This window comes from Triturus cristatus, chromosome 6, assembly GCF_964204655.1.
Source record: "Triturus cristatus chromosome 6, aTriCri1.1, whole genome shotgun sequence".
Taxonomy (NCBI): domain Eukaryota; kingdom Metazoa; phylum Chordata; class Amphibia; order Caudata; family Salamandridae; genus Triturus; species Triturus cristatus.
The window spans coordinates 1,380,981,352-1,381,002,232 of record NC_140589.1 but is presented as its reverse complement, the minus strand read 5'-3'; the positions used below and the strand labels follow the sequence as shown (position 1 = coordinate 1,381,002,232).

At 43.0% G+C, this 20,881-nt stretch overlaps 1 protein-coding gene across 4 annotated transcripts in view; it reads right to left on the bottom strand.

Annotated features, from left to right (window-relative positions):
* The window catches only part of PPP4R3B (protein phosphatase 4 regulatory subunit 3B), a 455,240-nt gene that overhangs the window by 162,541 nt on the left and 271,818 nt on the right, over nucleotides 1–20,881 (bottom strand). For 2 of the 4 annotated variants that reach the window (XM_085612383.1, XM_085612385.1), the window contains exons 8-9: nucleotides 12,093–12,224; nucleotides 11,717–11,819 (exon numbers count right to left, since the gene is read on the bottom strand). In XM_085612383.1, the coding sequence (XP_085468509.1) occupies nucleotides 11,717–11,819; nucleotides 12,093–12,224 (235 nt within the window). Of the gene's footprint in view, nucleotides 1–11,716; nucleotides 11,820–12,074; nucleotides 12,225–20,881 lie in introns of all 4 variants that reach the window. The other 2 variants (XM_085612382.1, XM_085612384.1) reach the window with 1 other exon arrangement.

The following is a 20,881-nucleotide window of genomic DNA, read 5'->3' as shown; positions in this document are numbered from 1 at the left end:
TCCTTTTCTTGTGTGTTTTGGGGTCCACTTGGATTGTTTTTTGTTTTGGATCGATGGGATCCGGTCAAAAAAAGTTCTTACTCTTCGGTAGTCGCTTTAGGCGCCGATTTTTTCGCGTCAAAGCGGGGTTTGCTCTGGAGCCTTTGAAGGTGTTTTTGGATCCTTTAGCTTAGATGTCGAAATCTTTTTCGGTTCCGAATGTTTTGGTTTCTGACCCGAGGCCTTTTCCTTCAGTGCCGATGGCTTTTTAGCGGGAGTAGGATGAGCTCCCGGCTTTGGTGCCGACGGTGTCTGTGGGGCACTGATATGCGGCTTGCTCGGTCCCGAGCAGCCGGAAGGCGTCTCCTTTGTCTTCGGAGCCAGGCCCGGGGCTTCTGAAGATTTCTTTCGGTCACGACTAGGCCCAGCAGGCAAAGTTTTGACCGGAGCCTTCTTTTTTTTCAGGTGGGGTTGGGGTAGGGGCAGTTGGACACACTCGTTGACCTGGAGTGATGTGGTCGTCTGAGTCGTCTGCTTCGGACACGATTTCCAGATCCTCAGAATTCTCCTACGGGACATCGGGGCCTTCGTTTAAGATGTCCTCCGGCACCGGAGCTGCTTGTTACGCCATAACGTGTTGTCGGGCCCAGCGATCAGATAGTCCTTTTGGATCGAACCGAGGCACAGGCCTGGCAATTACTCTGCTCGGGCGAGAGACACAGGTTACAGACCTTGTGTTGGTCGCTGTGTGGGAATTTACCTCCACACTGGGGGCATTTTTTAAATGGAGTCCTTTCCATTAGCCGAAAGGCGTCAATAGCCCCAGCAGCCCGCGTCAACGACTGGAATTGGGTATTTGAGGAGAGCGTCGAAGTGCACGCGAACGAAAACAATACCGTCAAGTTTGATGATTAGCACGTCGAAAAGGATTGGGTAATACGGTACCAGAGCGCAGAAGTTGCATCCGAACCCGATGGAAAAAACTGAGGATGGAGTCTATGCCCATGCACACCAATCTCGTGACCACAAAAGACTTCTTCTAAGACAACAAGGTGCAAGCATTCGAGCCCAACACCAAATGGCGATCTATGCACTATGAGTGTGAATTGTGCAGCTCATATGTCTCGAACACTTTTTTTTTTTAAATCAGCCCTTTCAAACAGTGGTCACTTACTGAACCTCACATTGTTTGCAAGATGTTGGAAAAGGGGACTCAGGATTTTCCTTAAGTTGCGGCGAGGAAGAAAGTTAACCCACCTGGACCATTACACTCTTGTAATTTTGTACCTTCTAAAACTTGGTGAAGGTCAAATTATAAGTTACTTACCTTCGGTAGGATTTCTTTCCTGTCAACTTAAGGCTTAAAAGAAGGCAAAGATACCATTTAAGCCAGATGAAAATACAAAATAGTTTCTTGCAAAAAATAATTTTAACATTAAGAGTCAAAGTGTACAGAGCAAATTAAATCTATGAAGGCACTTGTAGGCAAAAGGATACATTTGCTAAATCTCCCAGCCGATGGTGGAGCAACAAATAACAGTCTTAAAAGAGAAACTTTCTCCAATTAGGAAAGTATAAACTAAATCAAATCTACATTTTGTAATCACTCTTAAAAAATATGCATCACTACTGGCAATATGAACAGACATGATCAGGAGAAAACAACCGGGTAGAAAAACCAGGCACATAACCTTTGACCATATCTAAACAGAGGCCTCTCACCTAAAGAATCTCAGATTTTAAAGGGCAAAAACCTTTTTCTTAACACTGCTTAGCAAAGATGCACTAACAAATAGAATTTGCTGCTCCAGCGTATGGCTTCATCACATCAACAAGATCTCCATTACCTCATCAGTAAGTGAAAAACTAGAGTGAGCTCGCCTTTAAAGTTCCAAGCATGAAAAAATTGCACAGCACCTGCCCTTCCCACCAGGCAGTGTATCTTACAACAATTGCATGAGGTCATAACTTTGTGCAATTTCAATCCAACAGATCTTGATACCACGCAGTCTCTCCCACTGCAGTGCAATCATGAACTCTGTGCAGACAAATCTTCAACCCTGTTTCAAATGAGCCAGTGGGAAGGCATAGCCATCTTTAAGTTCCAGAGAATCTTAAGTGCATCCTAGAGAATCTTCCTCTTGCTCTGGCTGGCAACACCTGTGGCCACTTAGTAAAACATCTGTAAAATACTTCAATCTGAAACTCCTAATTTGTACAAAACCACAATCTTACTGCTGTAATCGTACCCCTTCGTATATCAGTGAGCCACAGGAGAACTCCCAATACAAAATTATCCCGTTAATGGCCCAAAGGCAAAGGTCTATCACTTCTTTGCAGAGTAGGAAACATCTATTTATTTTGCAAAAGTACTGTCTGACTTCAACTTGCTTCTCCCAAATCTTTGGAGAAAAAGCAACTAGTAACTAACTCACCTCTTAATTCTAACCTCTTGATATCAGAACTGTTTTTCTTGATGGGACCATTGCACACTTAAGATAGTGCATTCCCAAGATGAGCTCAACTACCTAAGAGGAATGCATCTGTTTCAACCGCCACCAAGGCCTGAATGCTTGACCCACAAACAGCACCAACTCCGGATGCTCCGCACCAACCCAGGGTACAAAAACTAGATTCAGGTTACTAGAAAGTGATTGCATTGATCATGAACAGCCATCAAACCCAAGAGCTGGAACTTAACTCGCCATCAGAACTGGCTCCTTGAATCATTGGGAAACCTGTCCCCTTATACTCTTGACTCTCTATCACATGAAGGATTATCCAAAAATGCACCAATGTAATTGAAACGCTCTGTGGGGGTCAGAAAAGATTTTTTAGTTCACTGAAAGTCCAAAAAAAAGCAGAAATGTCAACACAGACAATCTCACTGAGCAACAGAAATATAATTTCCTTTCACCAACTAATTAAATAAGGGTGCATATCAATTGCTTTTCTATATAGAGACGCTTTCACTACCGCCAAAGGACTGGTGAACATTGGCAGTACCAAAGAAAAAAGAGCACAAAGAAGATCTGCACACTGGTGATGGTTCACCATGTCCCTCAGGTAACATCTGTGACAACACAACATAGGAATGTAAAATAAGAGTACTAGAGACTCAAGGACGCCATTCATCACTACTTCTGCAATGCCTTCAACACTTTTTGCAGACACCATTCTGAAATTTTCTTTCCTCGACAAGTGTTTGAGGAAACTATTTTTAAATGAAGGATAAGTCGGAGACCTTCAGTCTTCTTGGAAACGTCTGGCACAAAGACAACTGCCCTCAAAGGAACAATTATTATTGCTCCCTTACACAGAAGAACTTCAACCTCTTCTGTTAAAATGTGTGTGTGGCGGGATGGGACGATAGAACAGGAAACTTACTTTAGAAACTGAATAAATGCTTTTTTTACAACCTGCAGAACCCATTGATCAGGGGTGATCTCCTTCCAGTTCTGAAATAGCTACACCAACAGACAGCTGATCACGCAAACTCACAAAGGGCCTAGAGAGGCTTGGAAGTTATTGGCATGTCTGAAGATGAATATGTAATGTGTTGTCAACCTCTGTGCAACAAACAACCTCTTGACTGGCAAGCAAAACTGGTAGGTTTGCGGACTTTCCTTGACTTTTTTTTTTCTTTTTACAAGTTCATGCCAATAACCCCAGAATTAAAGCTGGTGGACATGATCCGCACATTTCTTCTTAAAACCTCTGGCAAACTCAAGGATCTGGCCAAAGCACAGACTGTGTGCCCAGATGAGTCTGCATCTTCCAATAGGCCATTTCCACATCACACTTCAGTGAACTCCTTGAAGCAACTCAAGATGTAGGATGGACAGATAAAGATGCAGAGAAAAAAAGCAGCTGGAATTGCCTGAGGTTTCTCCCAGACAGCCATGCCAGCGTCTAAGTCTCATTAATGGCAACATGGATTTTATCACAGGGTTATGCACTAAAATATCCATAAAGACTTCTGCACCTCCGTGTGTAATAGAATTTTCAATGGAAAGGTATTCCTGAATTAAAAAATAAAACACTCCGTCTTAAAACTGACACCAGACACTTATCACACAGACGCAACAGATCACTTTTCCAAATCAAACACTGGTGCTGGCAGTCAGCCTTTTGGTTTTGTTTAAACTTCTGTTTTTTTTTGTTGTTTTTTTTTTTTTAAACACTGATGGTGGGGTGCTACCCAGCCCTCACCAATACATGTTTAAAACTAAAAGACAGGGGGGCGTGGCCTGGCGCCGGCGAAGATGGCCGCCTGAACGCAGAGCTCCGCCGGGGGAAAAGCCCTAAACACCCAAAATCCGTCCTGAATCCGGCTGAGGGGACTCTACTTAATGTCCCACCGCACCCATACCCACTCCGGAGTAGTCTGCTGAAAAATCGGGTTGCGGAGAGACGCCAGGGGGGCTGAATCGCACTTGCAAGAATAGTCTCGACTGCCAGCAAAGGCAGCGCGCGGCCGCCTCCGGAACCATTTTCTGATGGGAGCCCGCGGGGGTCGACCCATTGTTTTATCAAGAGTTTGCCTAACTTAAAAATTCACATCACGTATAGCATTCCCTGAAGGTGTACATTTGCTGGATATTGTAACAGCACCATAATCTAACATGTGTTGAAATATTGTCTACAACTTTCAACTGGGCTGTAATATAAAATGTATTGTCGTGTGAAAAGTTAAGTACAATATCTAGAATTCTGTTTGGGACAACAAAAGTATCCCAATTTACTCTTTTGTGGGTCACTGTTAAGGTTGGAGAGCTTATCAGCATCATCATGATTAAAGTTACCAGAAAACAAAATAATGTTTGACTTTTGTTGAATGCTCGGTCAACCTAAGGCTGGTAGAAGAGGACACAAAAAAAGAAAATCACAGTTCGAAAGATAAGGTTACATTTCAAAACATCACTGGAATTAGTATTAAACTAATGCGTTGAAGGTTTGCATGTCCTAGTTTGTGGGCTACAACAATCTTGCTAGATATCATTGCCACTGGCATCAATGCCCCCCTGTGTACCAATATTGCCCAAGTAGCAGTTAAGGTCATTGGAGTCTATGAAACGTTCCTCAGTTTCAACAAACTACAAGGAAAAAAAAGAAGCAACAAAGAATACTACTTGCATTATGCAAAGAGCCCTCATTTAATAGCAAATGCGTTCAGCTATATGTGATACATCAACCCATTCACAATAAAATCTCAAATATATGTGAGAAAAAAATTGAACTGTCAAATAGCAAAACATCCCATATACATATATATTTACACTTGTTCAAGCAACTGATTTGCATGCAAAGTGATTGTGGATTTGTTTAACTACTACAGGCAGCTTTCACATAAGGATAAAATAATGTGCATATTGAAACAATTACTAAACATTGTTGTGCAACTTAAGAAGCAAAGACTAACAAAAGTGGCTGATAAGAACAGAGAACAACTATATTACTACATGTGGTAGTTTTTCTAAGCAATGCATAAATCTGAGCATATCAACATTTAACATGCTCAAATGTTAGCAGCATGTTTCATCAGGAAAGACCTTAAAAAGGAAGACCAGCAAAATGCAAATAGAACCAACAGTGCACAGTTGCGTATGAAGAGGACAGAGCCAATCATTAACTTCATTGCATTTGATCTATAAAAACCAATAACGTTTGTCAGTTGTGTATTGTTTAGCAGAGGTCAAGTGAAACTGAAAGGGCCAGAGGATCTGGTTTGATAAGCAGGATGTCCAATGTTTCCATGGGATTGGTGAGATGTGCGATTGTGGCCATCTTACACAAAAGTGAAACCAGTAGCTATATTTAGTATCCCAAATACACAACTTAAAGTAGGAAGTGTTTTTGGACTTGCCTATATCTTTAGCGCCTTTTGATGAATCTTCACAACATTTTCCCAAACAAATGTCATAGTGAGTCTTGTTGAGCATGGAAAGTTGTTCCGTCAAGCGGGGGCCAAGAAAAAGGGGAGGGTCAAAAAAAGTTTATTTCCTAGGTTAATAACCATAGGAGCTTTAAATACCTCAGCCCGAACCATTGGACGGAATTACACCGAATTTGGCAGAAATGTAGATTTGGTTATGCAGATCACGCTTTCAGTTTATTTGGTTTAAATCTATTCAGTAGTTGTTGAGAAATTCAAGGAAATCGAAATTAGTATATCTAGGATCATGACGACTTTACCAATAATGACAAGCTGGTTACTGCAGAGCTCCAATTTGATGCCAACACTTCAACCGGGAAGTGTTGGCAGCCATCTTGGGACTCACATTCAGCCGGGTCCCATAAAATAAAAAAAAAAAAGAGAAAAGGGGGCAGGGATGGAATCCGTTGGGACCCCACCATGGCAATAAAGCATTTTGTTATTCACGTCAAGTTTTGCAAAAAATTCACAAATATTTGCACAAATTACAACACCCCCCCTCAAAAAAGCGTTGTCTCGAGGGCTTTTTTTCATGTTTTATTAAGCCCCTGAGTGGGCCAGGTCTGGGGGGCATTCTTTCTTTATTAAATTAAAAGAGGGAGCATATGCCCCCCCAACCCGGGCTGCAATGTAAAAAATACATAGGGGGAGGGCCACATGGACCCCCCCCCCCCCGCCCCGGGGACCACCACCTCCCCAGGGCCAATTATATTTTTAATGAGAGGGAGGGAGGCCACAAGGCCCTCGCTCCTGGGTCATATACCACCGGGGATCACCACTGCCCCAGAGCCGAACCGTGAAAACAGAGGGGGGCCACGTGGCTCCCTCCTGGAGCCAATAATGTCCCTGGGGAACACCACCCCCAAGGGCCGGCTCCTGCTATGTCCAGGGATGCCAACCCCCAGGACATAGCGGTTTTCGCTTACTTGGCTAGTCATAGCAAACACTTCACTTCCAGCAAGCGAGATCTGTCCGCAGTCAGGCACGCAGGCAGGAAAAGGGATGAAAGATTGCTCTAGCTCGCAGGGTGCTGCATTTCCAGCAGCTTCCTGTGTGCAAAAGCAATGCCAGCTCCCGCAGGAGGTGGGAAGACGGCTGGGACTGCTGGGGCATTAGGCCCACACCTGCTCATAGATCTTTAGCGATGCACCCACTCACAGACCCAGTTAGACTCACGCACCGACCCACAGATCCACACAGGCACTCATACACCCATTCAAACAGCCATGTACACACCCATATAGTAACACACACCAACTCACAGACCCAAACTGCCACTTAGCTACCTATATAGCCACTCACACACCTACTCGCACAGGTTACAGTTAGGAAATATAAAATTTAAAAAAACATTTAAATTCACTGAAAAAAAACCAAAGGTTACAGGGACGTTCTAGTTAGGCTGAGATTTCACTCGTACAAAACCATTGAAAATCAGCCCTTCCAGTCACCAGAGCTAACTATAACTTACTTCCCCACAATGCACTGTGTATGACCTCACCCATTACATCACTCGTGACATGGTCAGATACATCACTGATGATATCTCAAATGACATCACTAATGACATCCACAGAACCACGCACATCCACAAACCACGCAAACCTACCCACTCACAGACTCATACAACCCACTCAGACTCGTGCAACTCCTCCCATGCACACACACACAGCCACTCACTCACCCATATCACTAACAGAGCTACTCACTCATCCATACAGCCAGTCATACATCCATTTACTCTTTCACAAAACCATTTACTTACCCATTCACATATCAATACAATCACTCACACGGCTACTCACTTATCTAAACAGCCACTCACACAATACTTACTGTGCAAAACAGCCTCTCACCACCCAGTCACTTACCCATACATCCAAACAGACAATCACTTACTCATAAATCCACTTACACATCCAGTCACTTATCTATAGAGCCATTCACACAGCCACTCATACAGCTACTCACACATACTCACCCACCCATACAGCCATACACACAGCCACTCACGTACCCATACAACCACTCAGACACCCACTCCAAAAGTGATACATTCAGAGGACATACATTAGAAACAGAATCACTCAGCAGTACAAAAAGAATAGAAATTTAACTTATGCAGAAGCTTAGCATCTGTCTTTAACTCTCAAACTTTTACAATCACACTCACTGGATGATTTCAGCAGTGATGTCAGTTGAAATGTCATGAGTGATGTAATATGCAAGGTCAAAGGCTGTGCATTGTGGGGGTATAAGTCATAGTTAGCCCAGTTAATTATAACTGCTGAATTTCAATGGTTTTGTACAGGTGAAATCTGAACGTAACTATAACGTCCCTGTAACCATTGGTTTTTCAGACGCACACACAAACGCAATAGTCACTGGAAAAAGTGATGTTATAATTAGGTGCCAATGTCAGTACAACATAAGGTTTTTTAAATACAATAAAAATCAAATGTTCTAGTTAGCTGAATTAATTATAACTCATGCTCACGCAATGCACAGTGCTGTAATAAATTATGTCATTTCAGTTGTTATCAGTGATGTTATCAATACTGTCACTGAACATGTCATGAGTGATGTTATATGTGAGGGTATAAGCAGTGCATGGCGAGGGCAGGAACTATAGTTACTTCAGGGAGCGAGTTATAGTTAATTCAGTTAACTAACTGGTGAACGTGAATTTATTAGTTTCAAATCTTATGTTGTATCGGACATTGTTATCTAAATATAAAGTAAATTTAACATTTCTTTTTTTACTCAAATATTTAGGGTTTGTTGAACATGAGTCACTGTCAATATATAAAAGGCAGGCCTATAGGTTTTGTGAAGGGGTTACAACTCCAATATACAAGACAATCCCATTGGCTTTGTCAAGTAGTCAGGACATCATTGCAATATCTGTCAAACATTGAAATAAAGCATTTGTAATCAAAACAATATTAACCATATGTTGGGCTTTTTTTTTTTTTTTTACATTCTCCACACCAAATAATGTAGGCAGAAGATGAACCACAAGGGGTTCGTGCATTCCCTAGCAGGAGAGCAAAAGCTTGATCTATGGAAAGGCAACTCTTCCTGGGATAAAATTTAGTAGACCCAGAGAAACATAGGATTACGTTTTTCAAGTATTTGTGCGGAACTCCTGTACTCAATGTAGCCCTTCAAAACTCATAAAAAAATCATAGTGCTGTTACCCCTGACAACACTGGGTCACCACCATGGTGTAAAATGTAAGTAAATGACCTATGAAGGGCATTATAGTGGTGCTCCTTTCCAGGAGCAGTCAATAAATGAGTGTCTCCTATATTGAATTATTTGTATTTTTGTATGTGGGTGCCCTGATCCCACACGGGACATCCACAGTTAACTGTCCCACCAGGTCTCTGCAAGCATACCATTCCATGGGGCCACGCAGAATCCCGCCACACTTAACTTTCTTTCTAGTGGGTGCCCTGGTCCAATCCAGGGGGCACACAACTTTAAAAAACATTGTGGGATGCAGGGGAGACCCTTTCCACCATGGCTCCCCTGTCGGCATCCTTCACAGGGTTTGGCAGGAGCTGGCATTGCTCCTACCCACACCTCCCCCCACCCCCATCGCTTCTACCACCCCTTACTCAACTACCATCCAGGAGCAATATTGTATTCCCTGCCTGTGAGCACAGGCAGGGAGAAAAATTGTGCTCCCACCCGGGAAGTCTTGCTCCCACCCGGGAAGTCTTTCTGCCTCCCCGGGATACCAACAGAGAGCTGGCCCCAGGGAATGGGTTCAGCAGGGCCATGGCTCACAGTGAAGGACCCCAGGCACCGACCCCCCCTAAATACACACTACACTGCAGGGCCTGGGGGATCGGGTTATGAGGGTGTAAAATGGCTCAGTTGTTGGGGGGGGTCCATGCCCTCTACCAATAGAAATAAATACGGCCCTGGGTGATATCGTCCTCAGGGCCATATATTGGCTCCAGGAGGGCCCCCTATGTACCCCTCCTGTCAAAAGTTCGTCAGTAGTCTGGGAAAAAGTGGTGGGGTTACTGCAACAGAAACAACCCAGCTTCTCACAATATTTTGATCTGTCAGATCTGCAGATCCGTTGCATGAGAAAAATGCATTAATTTTGAATCTTAATGTCTACAAAACTACTGAAAGTATTTGCAACAATTCACAAAAATCATACCTTCTGGATCAAGATCTACCTTTCTACCACACTTGGTGTAATTCCATTCAATCATTTTAGGTATCGCTGTTCAATTTTCCAATGGAAATCAGCATGGGGAAACACATGGAATCCTCCCTCTTTTCTCTCAGCCTCCACTTGACAGATATCCCAAAACTTGCCAGAAAAAAGCTAAGGTGGATGAGGCTCGTCTTGAAAAGTTTTGTGAAGATTTGTCAAACAGAGCCAAAGTTATTAGCAAACCCTAAAAGTAAATTTCGTTAGGAAACGTAGTCCTTACTATAAAGTGGAAAATGGGTGAGGAAAAAAAAATATATATATAGGGAGGGGGAGCAATTATGATCCACTTCTTGTGGATTTTAGTGGTATGATGTATGGAGACCTGGCATTTATGCACAGTTTGCAAAAATCATTCCACAATTGAAAAAGTAGCATTTCCTTCTTTAACACCAAAAGTAATCTTGGTCACAAGTTCTCATGTAAAATAAGAAATTACCCGAAACACATTCTGTTGAACTTTGAGTGCTGAAAATATTCAGAAGGTTGGTGTCAAATAAAAACAAAATTAACAACATATATAAGGGTCCTAAGGTGCCGTTGTCTGGCTAGCCAACAGCCCATTTTTTCACATAGCACAAAACATTACATTTTCAATCAGTCAAAATTGCCGCCGGAAAAATACATTATTTTTGAAGGCCTTAGAAAGGTTGATTAGTTACAACATCACTAAAAATGCAATCAAAAGACCATGGCTAAAAAAGGGGTGCCTTGCCAAAAAATAACACAATAGATACACATCCATAATCTAATTCCATCTCAGGATGTAGAGTAGATCACTGTTACTACAAAATAAAGCAGGATGAAACTATTTTTATTCCCCCAACATTTGAGACTCAATAGCAGCAAAACATAAATAACTTATTTTAAATAATAACAATTAAAATATCTGTTTCTACACATATTTAACCAACCCAGATTAATAAAAAATACAAACATTTCCAGTTGTTTTTAACCTGCATACAATTTTATTCCTCGGAAGCCTCAGATTAAAATTGAAGGTAGTCACAAAATGAAATATAGCCATTCAGGCAACACTTCCTCTCAATCCATACTTCTAACAGCACAATCATCAAATGCCTCAACATTTACTTGGGAAGAAACCAAGAACACAGTTTTAAATTGGTTTTAGGTCAGCTTTTGAAAGATACCTAGCTATATTTCCATAAAGACATTGAGGTGTTGTTGAAAAAGAATCCTACACAGAAGCGAGAACCACTTACAGTTATATAACCCATCAAAAAAACATTTCCACGGAAAGGCCCACAAGAATTAATCCTAAAGAATATTTGGTACAACTTTAAGTGGTACAGAGAATTCCACACTCCTATGAAAAGAAGAAAAATCTGTCAAATTGTAATCAACAAAAACGCACCGAGATGCTCTCTGATGACAAGCGAACAGCAGCCTTTGAGAAACATCCACATTACTACTTCATCACCGCGGTGGATTTTAACAACCTAAACATGACAAATCTAACAAAAAAGTTGTAATTGTTAGTGTTTAGCTTCCGAAACTCCAAAATAAGAAATAACAAGGTATAAATAATAAAATATTTTGATTACCTTTTTCAACTTTATCTTCTGATGTATTTGCCAAAAGAGGTGCAGTGAGAACATGCATGCAGTGATTGTAGAAGAAATTCAGAAACTCACTTTTTTCAGTTTTCTGGAAAGACACAGAAGAAACGTATAATTTTTTTAAGCACTGAACATTTCATAAAAAGCATACAACTTAACAAAACCGCTCAACTAAATTATTTCCACAGTAGATGCACATTTGCAGTAAATTATAACAAGTATGTATATTGCTTATTTAAAAATATTTTACTTTTTTTTTTTAGAAACACTACAAAAAAAGCAAGACTAATTGAAAGTACATCTATTCTTTCTCGAATTTGTTAAAACATTAAATATTCTTTACCCATTTGCATTTTCTTACATTAGCTGTGGCTAACATGTTCTCAGGATCTATCAGAGTACGCAAAAGTCCCATTAATTGTACAGCTCCTCCAAGCTCTGGATCAGCATCACATATCATTTGTTCAATCACAACATTGATGAGCAGAATATCCTACAAAACAGGAAAGCATGATCAGGTTACTGAAGTTGAAAGACCGTGTTTTATCTTGTGCAATTACCTGCACTACATAAGGAATATATGCAACCAGAAAAAGTACAACAAGGTGCATTGACTTTGTGCCACAAGGCATTTTAAAGTTACTTACTTTGGAATGATAGATCATTGCTTCAGCAGAGTAGGAGAAAAATCCTTAGCAGTCAGGCTAAGTCATTTGCTTCTGAGGCTCAAACATGCACTGGAGCACCAAGCAGCAGTGGAAATGTCCGTCATGGGAATAACTTTCATGAAAATCCAACCCCAAAAGGATTGTTACTTACTCTGTAAGCATCTGTTCTTGGCATGTAGTGCTGTAGATTCACATGCTTCGCATATTCATGCCATCTAGTGTAGGGTCTGGATATTTGAAAGTTCTTTTGATTTACAAGGTAAGATGAATGCTCCTTTTGGTAATAGTGTGCATGGGCATCGACTCCATTGTTATATTGTTTTCCCGCAAGAGTGTGAGAATGGAGTATAAGGATAAGTTACTTACCTGTAATCCTAGTTCCCTTCCAAGGGTATACTCAAAGTCATATGCAATAAATAGTCCTGCCCACGTGCGGGGACCCCAGAGCAATAACAAATAAAATATCACGCAAATCTATCTCCTCACAGAAAAATGAAATGAGCCGCACTCACCACGGTAAGAAAAAGATTTCAATAATTCATTTTGCAATGCTGGCAGTTCTAATGCATTTCGGTCACGTTTGACCTTTTTCAAAGATAAGCCAAGACATCAGAAATCACAAAACGCACCAACCAAGTGATTGCTGATTTTATAGTTCTTGCCCCTGGTGGACGCCTCGATGGGTTGAACTCTAGCATGATGGTACTTGTGGTTCATTTTGGTTTACAAACGGATTTGACCTCCAGTAGGTGATGCCGATTAACTTGCTTTTGATTACCGTGGCTCCATTGCATGTCCTTTTAAACATGCAGGAGTCCTGACCAAAGTCCAGTCCTTGGCGGCACCATATGCCCTGTTTTTGCTACCGCAAAGTCACAAACAAGGTCCGATTTCGGGCATATTACCTGGCGCTCTTTGTAGGCGGTGCGTTGCTCACGGCAGGACCATATATATATTCACAAAAAACTTCCCAAGATTTGGGGTCGCGCCCCACGACAGACAAGTTTCCACTTTTTTTGTTCAAAAGACCTGCAGCTTCCCATTCCTGCGTATCGTCCCTTGCCTTACGCGTTTCGAATCCTTGTGATTCTCATCAGAGGCCCGTGCAGCAGTCCTTTTACATCAAACCACATTGTTTTTTGCGGGACCGGCATTTTTATAAATAGTCCCGCCCACGTGTTGGGGCCCCAGAGCAATAACAAATTATATATATATATATATATATATATATATATATATATATATATACACTGAAAAAACCATAGGTTTCACACATGTTATAGTTAGCTGGACATTTCACTCGTAAAAAACCATTGAAATTCCCCCGTTATAGTTAGTTCAGCTAACTATAACTCGCGCAACCGCAATCCACTACTGATGACGTCACATATTACATCACTGTATTCACTAAGATACTGTTAATAAGAAGTCAGTTATACAATTAATTTTACAAAAAAACCATCCATTTAGACACGTATTTACCCATTTATTCTTCCATTAACCTTTAGATATACATATATAAAAAATATTTATTTTTCAGAAAGACACATTCACTGGATGATGTCATCAGTGATGTCATATGAGATGTCATCAGTGATGTCATGAGTGATGTCACTGACCATGTCATGAGTGATGTAATATGTGACATCATCAGCAGTGGATTACGGTCGCGCGAGTTATAGTTGGCTGAACTAACTATAACGGGGGAATTTCAATGTTTTTTTACGAGTGAAATGTCCAGCTAACTATAACATGTGTGAAACCTATGGTTTTTTCAGTGAATTTGCAAGGTTTTTTAAATGCTAATTCCGAACTATAACGTGTGTGAAACCTATGGTTTTTTAAGTGAATTTGCAAGGTTTTTTAAATGCTAATTTCTAACTATAACGTGTGTGAAACCTATGTTTTTTTTAGTGAATTTGTAAGGTTTTTATTTTTTTTGGAAACAATTTTTATTGAAAGAAACGTATTATATTTTTTATATATTTATTTTACAATAAACTACCTATGTATATAGTTATAGATTGACTGTATCCTGTAATATGGAATGGCTCAGCTCTTTTTTTTGAATTTGGATAAAGTTGAACAGCATAGTTAATATCTTCCATAAACTTATAAACAGTTTAAAATTGTTTTTTTTTTTTAAAAAGGGCTTTCACGGTGCGCGCACGGTGCGCGCACCCCGCGATTTAAAAAAAAAAAAAAAATGTTTATTTCACCCTTCGGGGTCCTTCAGGGACCCCCTGACAAAGGCTAGGGGGTCAGGAACTCTCTACCCTGCCCCCTTTTCACGTTCTCCACCTTTCTTTTTCACTGCGACACACAAAATGGCATCCGACGCTTCTTGATTTCGACCGATTCGAATGGTACTTTGAACTGCAATTTTCTCAGGAACTACTTAGCAGATTGACACCATATATGCAAAAGGCACATGCCTGACCTGAGGACTACCTCTTTGCCAAATTTCAAGTAATTCTGTTCAGCCGTTCGGGCTGTACCTTCGACTAAAGGTCCTATTGGAAAATGCATGGGGAAAACACGTTTTGGGACCCCCCTTTTTTTCAGCCCCCGCTTGACGAATCATCTGAGACTTTCAGGGTAGGAGCTGAGCGGAGCGCCCCATTAGTTTTGAAAATTTTGTGAGGATTCGTCAACCGGCGCCAAAGTCATTCAAAATAGAATTTTCAGATTTGCTATGGGAACTCGGTCCTAACTATATACTGGCGACCGCAAGCAAGCAGTCTCTCAGTCTCATAAAGAAACATACATCATGATATTTTCATGATACAGATAAAGTAAACTGCTTTCAGTTTGCTTTGAAAACCACAACCTTTATTATCAAAGGTAAAAAGGCAAGATCATAGAGGCAGATTAGCCTAGAGAGGCTGCATATAGAACAATTGGAAAAATTGGCGCTGTGCCTTTAAGACCTCCAGGAACCCCCAGGCTCCCATCATGCACCACAGGTGACAGGTCAGTTCTTTTGGACGGCGTATAACAGTGTAAACACAACATGGGTAACAGATACATATATATGGACATGGTATTCGTTCGGGGAGGAGGGAGGGTTGCTTATAACTTTGATGAGTATACCCCAGAAGAGAACTAGGATTACAGGTAAGTAACTTCTCCTTCTCTTCCAGGGGATACTCATCAATAGTCATAAGCACTGAATAGAGTAGGAAGAGTGATTGACTGGTTGATGTGAAACTCCGAGACCACCTTAGGAAGGAATCTCGGGTGAGTTCTAAGCACCACTCTGTTCGCATGAAAAACTAGATAAGGCTCCGAAGAGCACAAGGCTTGCACATCGCTCACCATGCGAGCAGATGTGATTGCCACGAGAAAAGCAGTCTTCCATGAAAGATGTTGCAGGGAGGCTTTGTGGTTAGTCTCGAATGGGGGACCTTTTTTTAGACCCTCTAGGAAGTCCTTGACAACTGTCATTTGAAAGAAAGAAGCCTGAGAGGGGGACTTTCTATATGCGGTTATCGCTGCCTGGTGAACCTTTATGGAGGAATATTGCAAACCTGCTTTGGCCAAATACAGTAAGTATGGTAACAGTACTGTTCCTGACCTCTAATAGGGTCATGACCCTCAGCAATACACCACATGTAAAAACGCTTCCACTTAAAAGCGTAAGACTTTCTCGTAGAAGGTCTACAAGACTCCTTCAAGATCTGCATGCAGTCTTGAGAGAGATCTAAATGTCCATACTGGATGAACTCAGGAGCCATGCTGCTAACCTCAGGGACGGCAGGTTGGGATGGAACACCTTGCCACCTGCCCTGGTCAGCAGACCCGGATGACATGGTAACCTCCTGCGTGGTACTTTGGACAGATGAAGGTCCGGGTACCACCATTAGCGAGGCCAGTCTGGCGCAACCAGGATCATCTTCGTCTTGGATTTGTACAGTTTCCTGATCACAAGGGGAATGAGTGGGACCGGTTGAAAGGCATAGAGTAATGTCTCTGACCAGTCTATCAACAGAGCATTCCCCTTGGAGCCTGGTTGCGGGTATCTGGAGGCGAAGTCGTGGCATTTTGCGTTTTCTGCATCCGCAAAGAACTAGGTCTGGTGTTCCCCAGCTGCGAAAGATGTCCTGCGCAACATCTTGTTTTAGCACCCAGTCGTGCGCTTCTGCGAAAGGACTACTTAGGCCATCCGCTTGGACGTGGAGGACGCCTGGTAGGTGAACTGCGGAGATCTTCATGTCTCGTGCTAGAAGCCACTTCCAAAAACAGGGGTCTAGACCTGGTGCCCCCGCTTGTTCAGGTAATATATCGTCGTTGTATTGTCCGTCTGAACAAGCAGAGCAGTCTATTTGATAGAAGGAAAGAACGCCTTGAGAGCCAGATGAACCGCCCTGAGCTCCAGCATGTTTATGTGGTATAGCTGCTCCCTTTCTGACCACAGTCCTTGTATCTGCAGGGACCCCATGTGAGCGCCCCATCCCTGAAGGGACGCGTCCGTCAGAGTGTTTGGGAAGATCCTCGTGAAAACGAGTTCCTATCAGGAGATGAGACCGCGCATCCACTAACTGATGGAGAGCCGGACAGATAGTGGTATGGTTACAGTGTCTTCCCAGCGATTGGAGATCCGAGACCATTGATCCTCCAGAGTTTGCTGCAGAGGTCTCATGTGAAGTCTGGCATTTGGGACCAGAAAAATGCACGACGCCATCGACCTCAGTAGAGATGAAACCTGTCGGGCGGTGGGATGAGGGCTCTTCAAGAGGGTCTGACACTTGCAGAGAATGGATGATAGTCTCTCCTCCGAAGGGTACGCTCTTGCGTCTGTGTCCAGAGTAGCACCCAGGTAATGTATCCTCTGTATTGGATTGAGGATGGATTTTTTTAAATTGACGTGCAGACCCAGCTGATGCAGTTGTTGAATGCAGTATGCGAGGTGTTTTTGCAGAAAAGTTGGAGACGCACTTTTGAGAAGCCAGTCGTCTAGGTAAGGGTAGACGAAGATTTGTTTCCTCCTCAAGAATGCAGGTACTACTGCCATGCACTTTGAGAAAGTGCGAGGAGCAGACTTCAGTCCAAAGGGCAGGACCGTGAACTGGAAGTGGCCTGACTGAATGTGAAATCTTAGAAACGTCAGATGCTTTCGAGCGATTGGGATGTGGAAATAGGCATCTTGAAGATCTATCGAACACATCCAGTCCCCTTGATGTAAGTGCGGGATTATTTGATGTAATGCCAGCATTCTGAACCTCTCTCAGAATGAATTTGTTGAGACGCCGGAGATCTGAACTTCTTGTTTGGACCTTTCTTTCGGACCAAAAAATATCGGGAACAGATCCTGTGTCGACGTTGGTGCCATGGAACCTCCTCGATGGCCTCCTTTAGGAGTAGAGCGGATACCTCTTCTCTCAGAAGATTTATGAGATGGATGAGTTTTCCAAGGAGGAATAGAAGGTGGAGGGGGCTTGAACCTGATGGAGTACCCATTCTTCACAATATTGAGCACCCACTGGTCTGGTGTGATTTGGTCCACTCTTCCAGATAGAAATAGACACTCTTCCCCCCCCCCACCGGAGTGGGTATCAGAGTTAGGGGAAGCAAGCACTCACCGCTTCTGTTGTTGCTTGGCAGCAGGTGTGGACTGTCTAGAGTTCCCTCCTCGTCCCCTGCCAAGACGACGCTGGTTGGACTGTGATCTTCCCTGATGTTGCTGGGAGGACCAGTGAGGGGTTTGAAGACTCTGTTGGTATAGGTGTCGATCTTAGGGGCGGTAGCGTTGCCTGAAATCCTACCTCTTCTTGAGCCCAACCGCCTGCACCGTGTCCAGTTCGGTCTTCATCCTGGACATTTCGTCATCGGTATGAGAGCCGAAGAGTGATGTTCCATTGAAAGGAAGATTGAGGATACGATGTGAGCCTCTGGCTTCAAACCCGGCAATCTCAGCCAGGCAGAGCGACAGGCACAAATCCAAAGTGAGTATCCATGGGCAGCTAAGTCAGAGGCATAAGCTGCTGCAATGATGACCTGATTGGCCACCAGACCCCCTTCATGAAGGACCTCCAGGAAGTCCTGTCTTCCTTTGGCAGCTTCTCTGTGAAGCGTGAGAGAGAGTCCACAGAGAACGGACGTACCGACCCAGTAAGGCTGAAGCACTGGCTTCATATACGATGCGGAGGTGTTGCACACCCTCTTGCCGACGGAATCCATGGCCTTACTGTCTTTATCCGGGAGTACTGCAGATGGATCTTCTGTGCCGCTGACACAATAACCGAGTCCGGAGGGGGGTCAGCTCTCGATAAAAGCGGGTCTTGTTCAGGAGCCTTCTATTTCTTAGTGATCCGCGACGGGCCACCCCCACAGACGCTGGAGTCAGGAATTTCTGCAGAGAAGGCTCTAGCAGGCCTTCATATCCAATGGAGGGATAGGGGGCAAAGGCGGATCCGGTTTAGCACCCAAGGGGCACCCAGAGCAACACTAAGGCAGCCAGGTGCAGGTTTGGCGTTGGGTGCCCTGTTACTTTCAATGTGGATTCTCCGGTTTGCAAAAGCACTGCAGGCTCAGGGCTGAAGATCTTCTGGAGGTGACCACCACTTGGAGAGGTATGTTAGGATGCTGGGTGTTGCCGGGTCACAGTCCGTTGGGCTTCCCAAGGCCCTGGGTGCACACTTAGAAACTTTTCACAGAAAAACAGTCAATATTATACTACGGAGGAAAGGCAAATGCTACTTACCAGTATGCATCTGTTCTTTGCATATAGAGCTGCAGATCCACATACTTAGCATAGATCGCCATCTGGTGTTTGGCCCAGATGTTTGCATTTGTTTTGTGTTGGAAAAGTCTTTGAAAGTCATGGGACAGGTGACTCCTCCTTTGGACTATAGAGCGCATGAGCATCGGCTCCATCCTGTTTTTCGCCAGCAGAGAAATCATGGAGTTTTGTAAGAGACAGAAAGATGCCTGTGTATGCTGTATTTAAATAAGATAGTACTGGAACAGATAAAGGTAGCTGGGGAGGTGGGTGGGAGTGTGTGGATTTGCAGCTCTACATGCCAAGAACAGATGCATACTGGTAAGTAGCATTTGCCGTTCGAGGCATATGAGCTGCAGATCACACACTTGGCATAGATTGTATAGCAGTGCCCATCCATAGCGGCGACCACCAGTACCTGTTGCAGTAGTTTGAAATAGTGTTTTGAGTACAGCCTGGCCCACACTAGCTTGTTTTGTTTGCACATCCACAGAATAATGTTTTGTAAATGTGTGCGGTGTAGACCATGTAGCTGCTTTGCAGATGTCATAAGGGAATGTTCCCTAAAAATGCCATTGAAGCCCCTATCTTTCATGTTGAGTGGGCTTTAGGAGGAACAGATAAAGTACTTTTTGCTTTGTGATAGCAAATTTGTATGCATTTAACAATCCATCTAGCTATCCCAGATTTCGATATGGGGTTGCCTTTGTGTGGTGGTGAAAATGAAACAAAAAGTTGTTTGGTCTTACAAAAAGTTTGCGTTCTTTCAATGTAATAGAGCAATGCTCTTTTGACATCTAGGGTATGAAGAGCTCTTTCCGCGACTGTCTGTGGCTTTGAGAAGAACACTGGCAACTCTACAGACTGCTTGAGGTGGAAAGGAGAATTGACTTAGGGGAGGAATTTTGGATTGGTTCTAAGAACAACCTTATTTCGATGGATTTGTAGGAAAGGTTCCTGAATAGTTAACGCTTGCAGTTCACTAACTCGTCTAAGAGAAGTGATAGCTACTAGGAAAGCAACTTTCCATGTTAGAAATTGGAGCTCACATTTATGCAGAGGTTCAAAGGGAGGACCCATTAGTCTAGTGAGAACGATGTTTAAATTCCACACAGGCGAGGGTGGTACTCTAGGTGGAATAATTCATTTGAGGCCTTCCATAAAGGCTTTGATGGCAGGCACTCTGAAAAGTGATGGGTGTTGTCTATTTTGTAAATAGGCTGCTATGGCAGTGAGGTGTAGCCTGATAGATGTGTAGGCTAAATTGCACCTTTGGAGATGTAGTAGGTAACCTATGATGTGTTGGATAGACACGTCTAGGGGATTGATGTTGTTGGTATGACAGTATATTACATATCTCTTCCACTTGGCTGCATAGCAGGCTCTAGTGGTGGGGCGTCTAGCTTCCTTAATGACGTTCATGCATTCAGGGGGTAGATTAAGGTAACCAAATTCTAAGACCTCAGGAGCCAGATCGCAAGGTTGAGCTTAGTCCGGGTGTCTGATCTCTCCACGGTTCTGGGTTAGGAGGCGGGGGAGTGGTGTAGACTTTGGTGCAGAGCTACAGACAGTTCCTGTAGTGTGGTGTACCACGGTTGTCTTGCCCAAGTTGGAGCAACTAGGATGAGAGTCAGTGCATGTTGCTGTAGTTTGCGCACCACCATTCAAATGAGTGGGACAGGTGGAAAGGCGTACGCAAATCTGCCTGACCAATTCATCCATATCGCATTGCCTTTGGACAATGGGTGTGGATACCTGGCG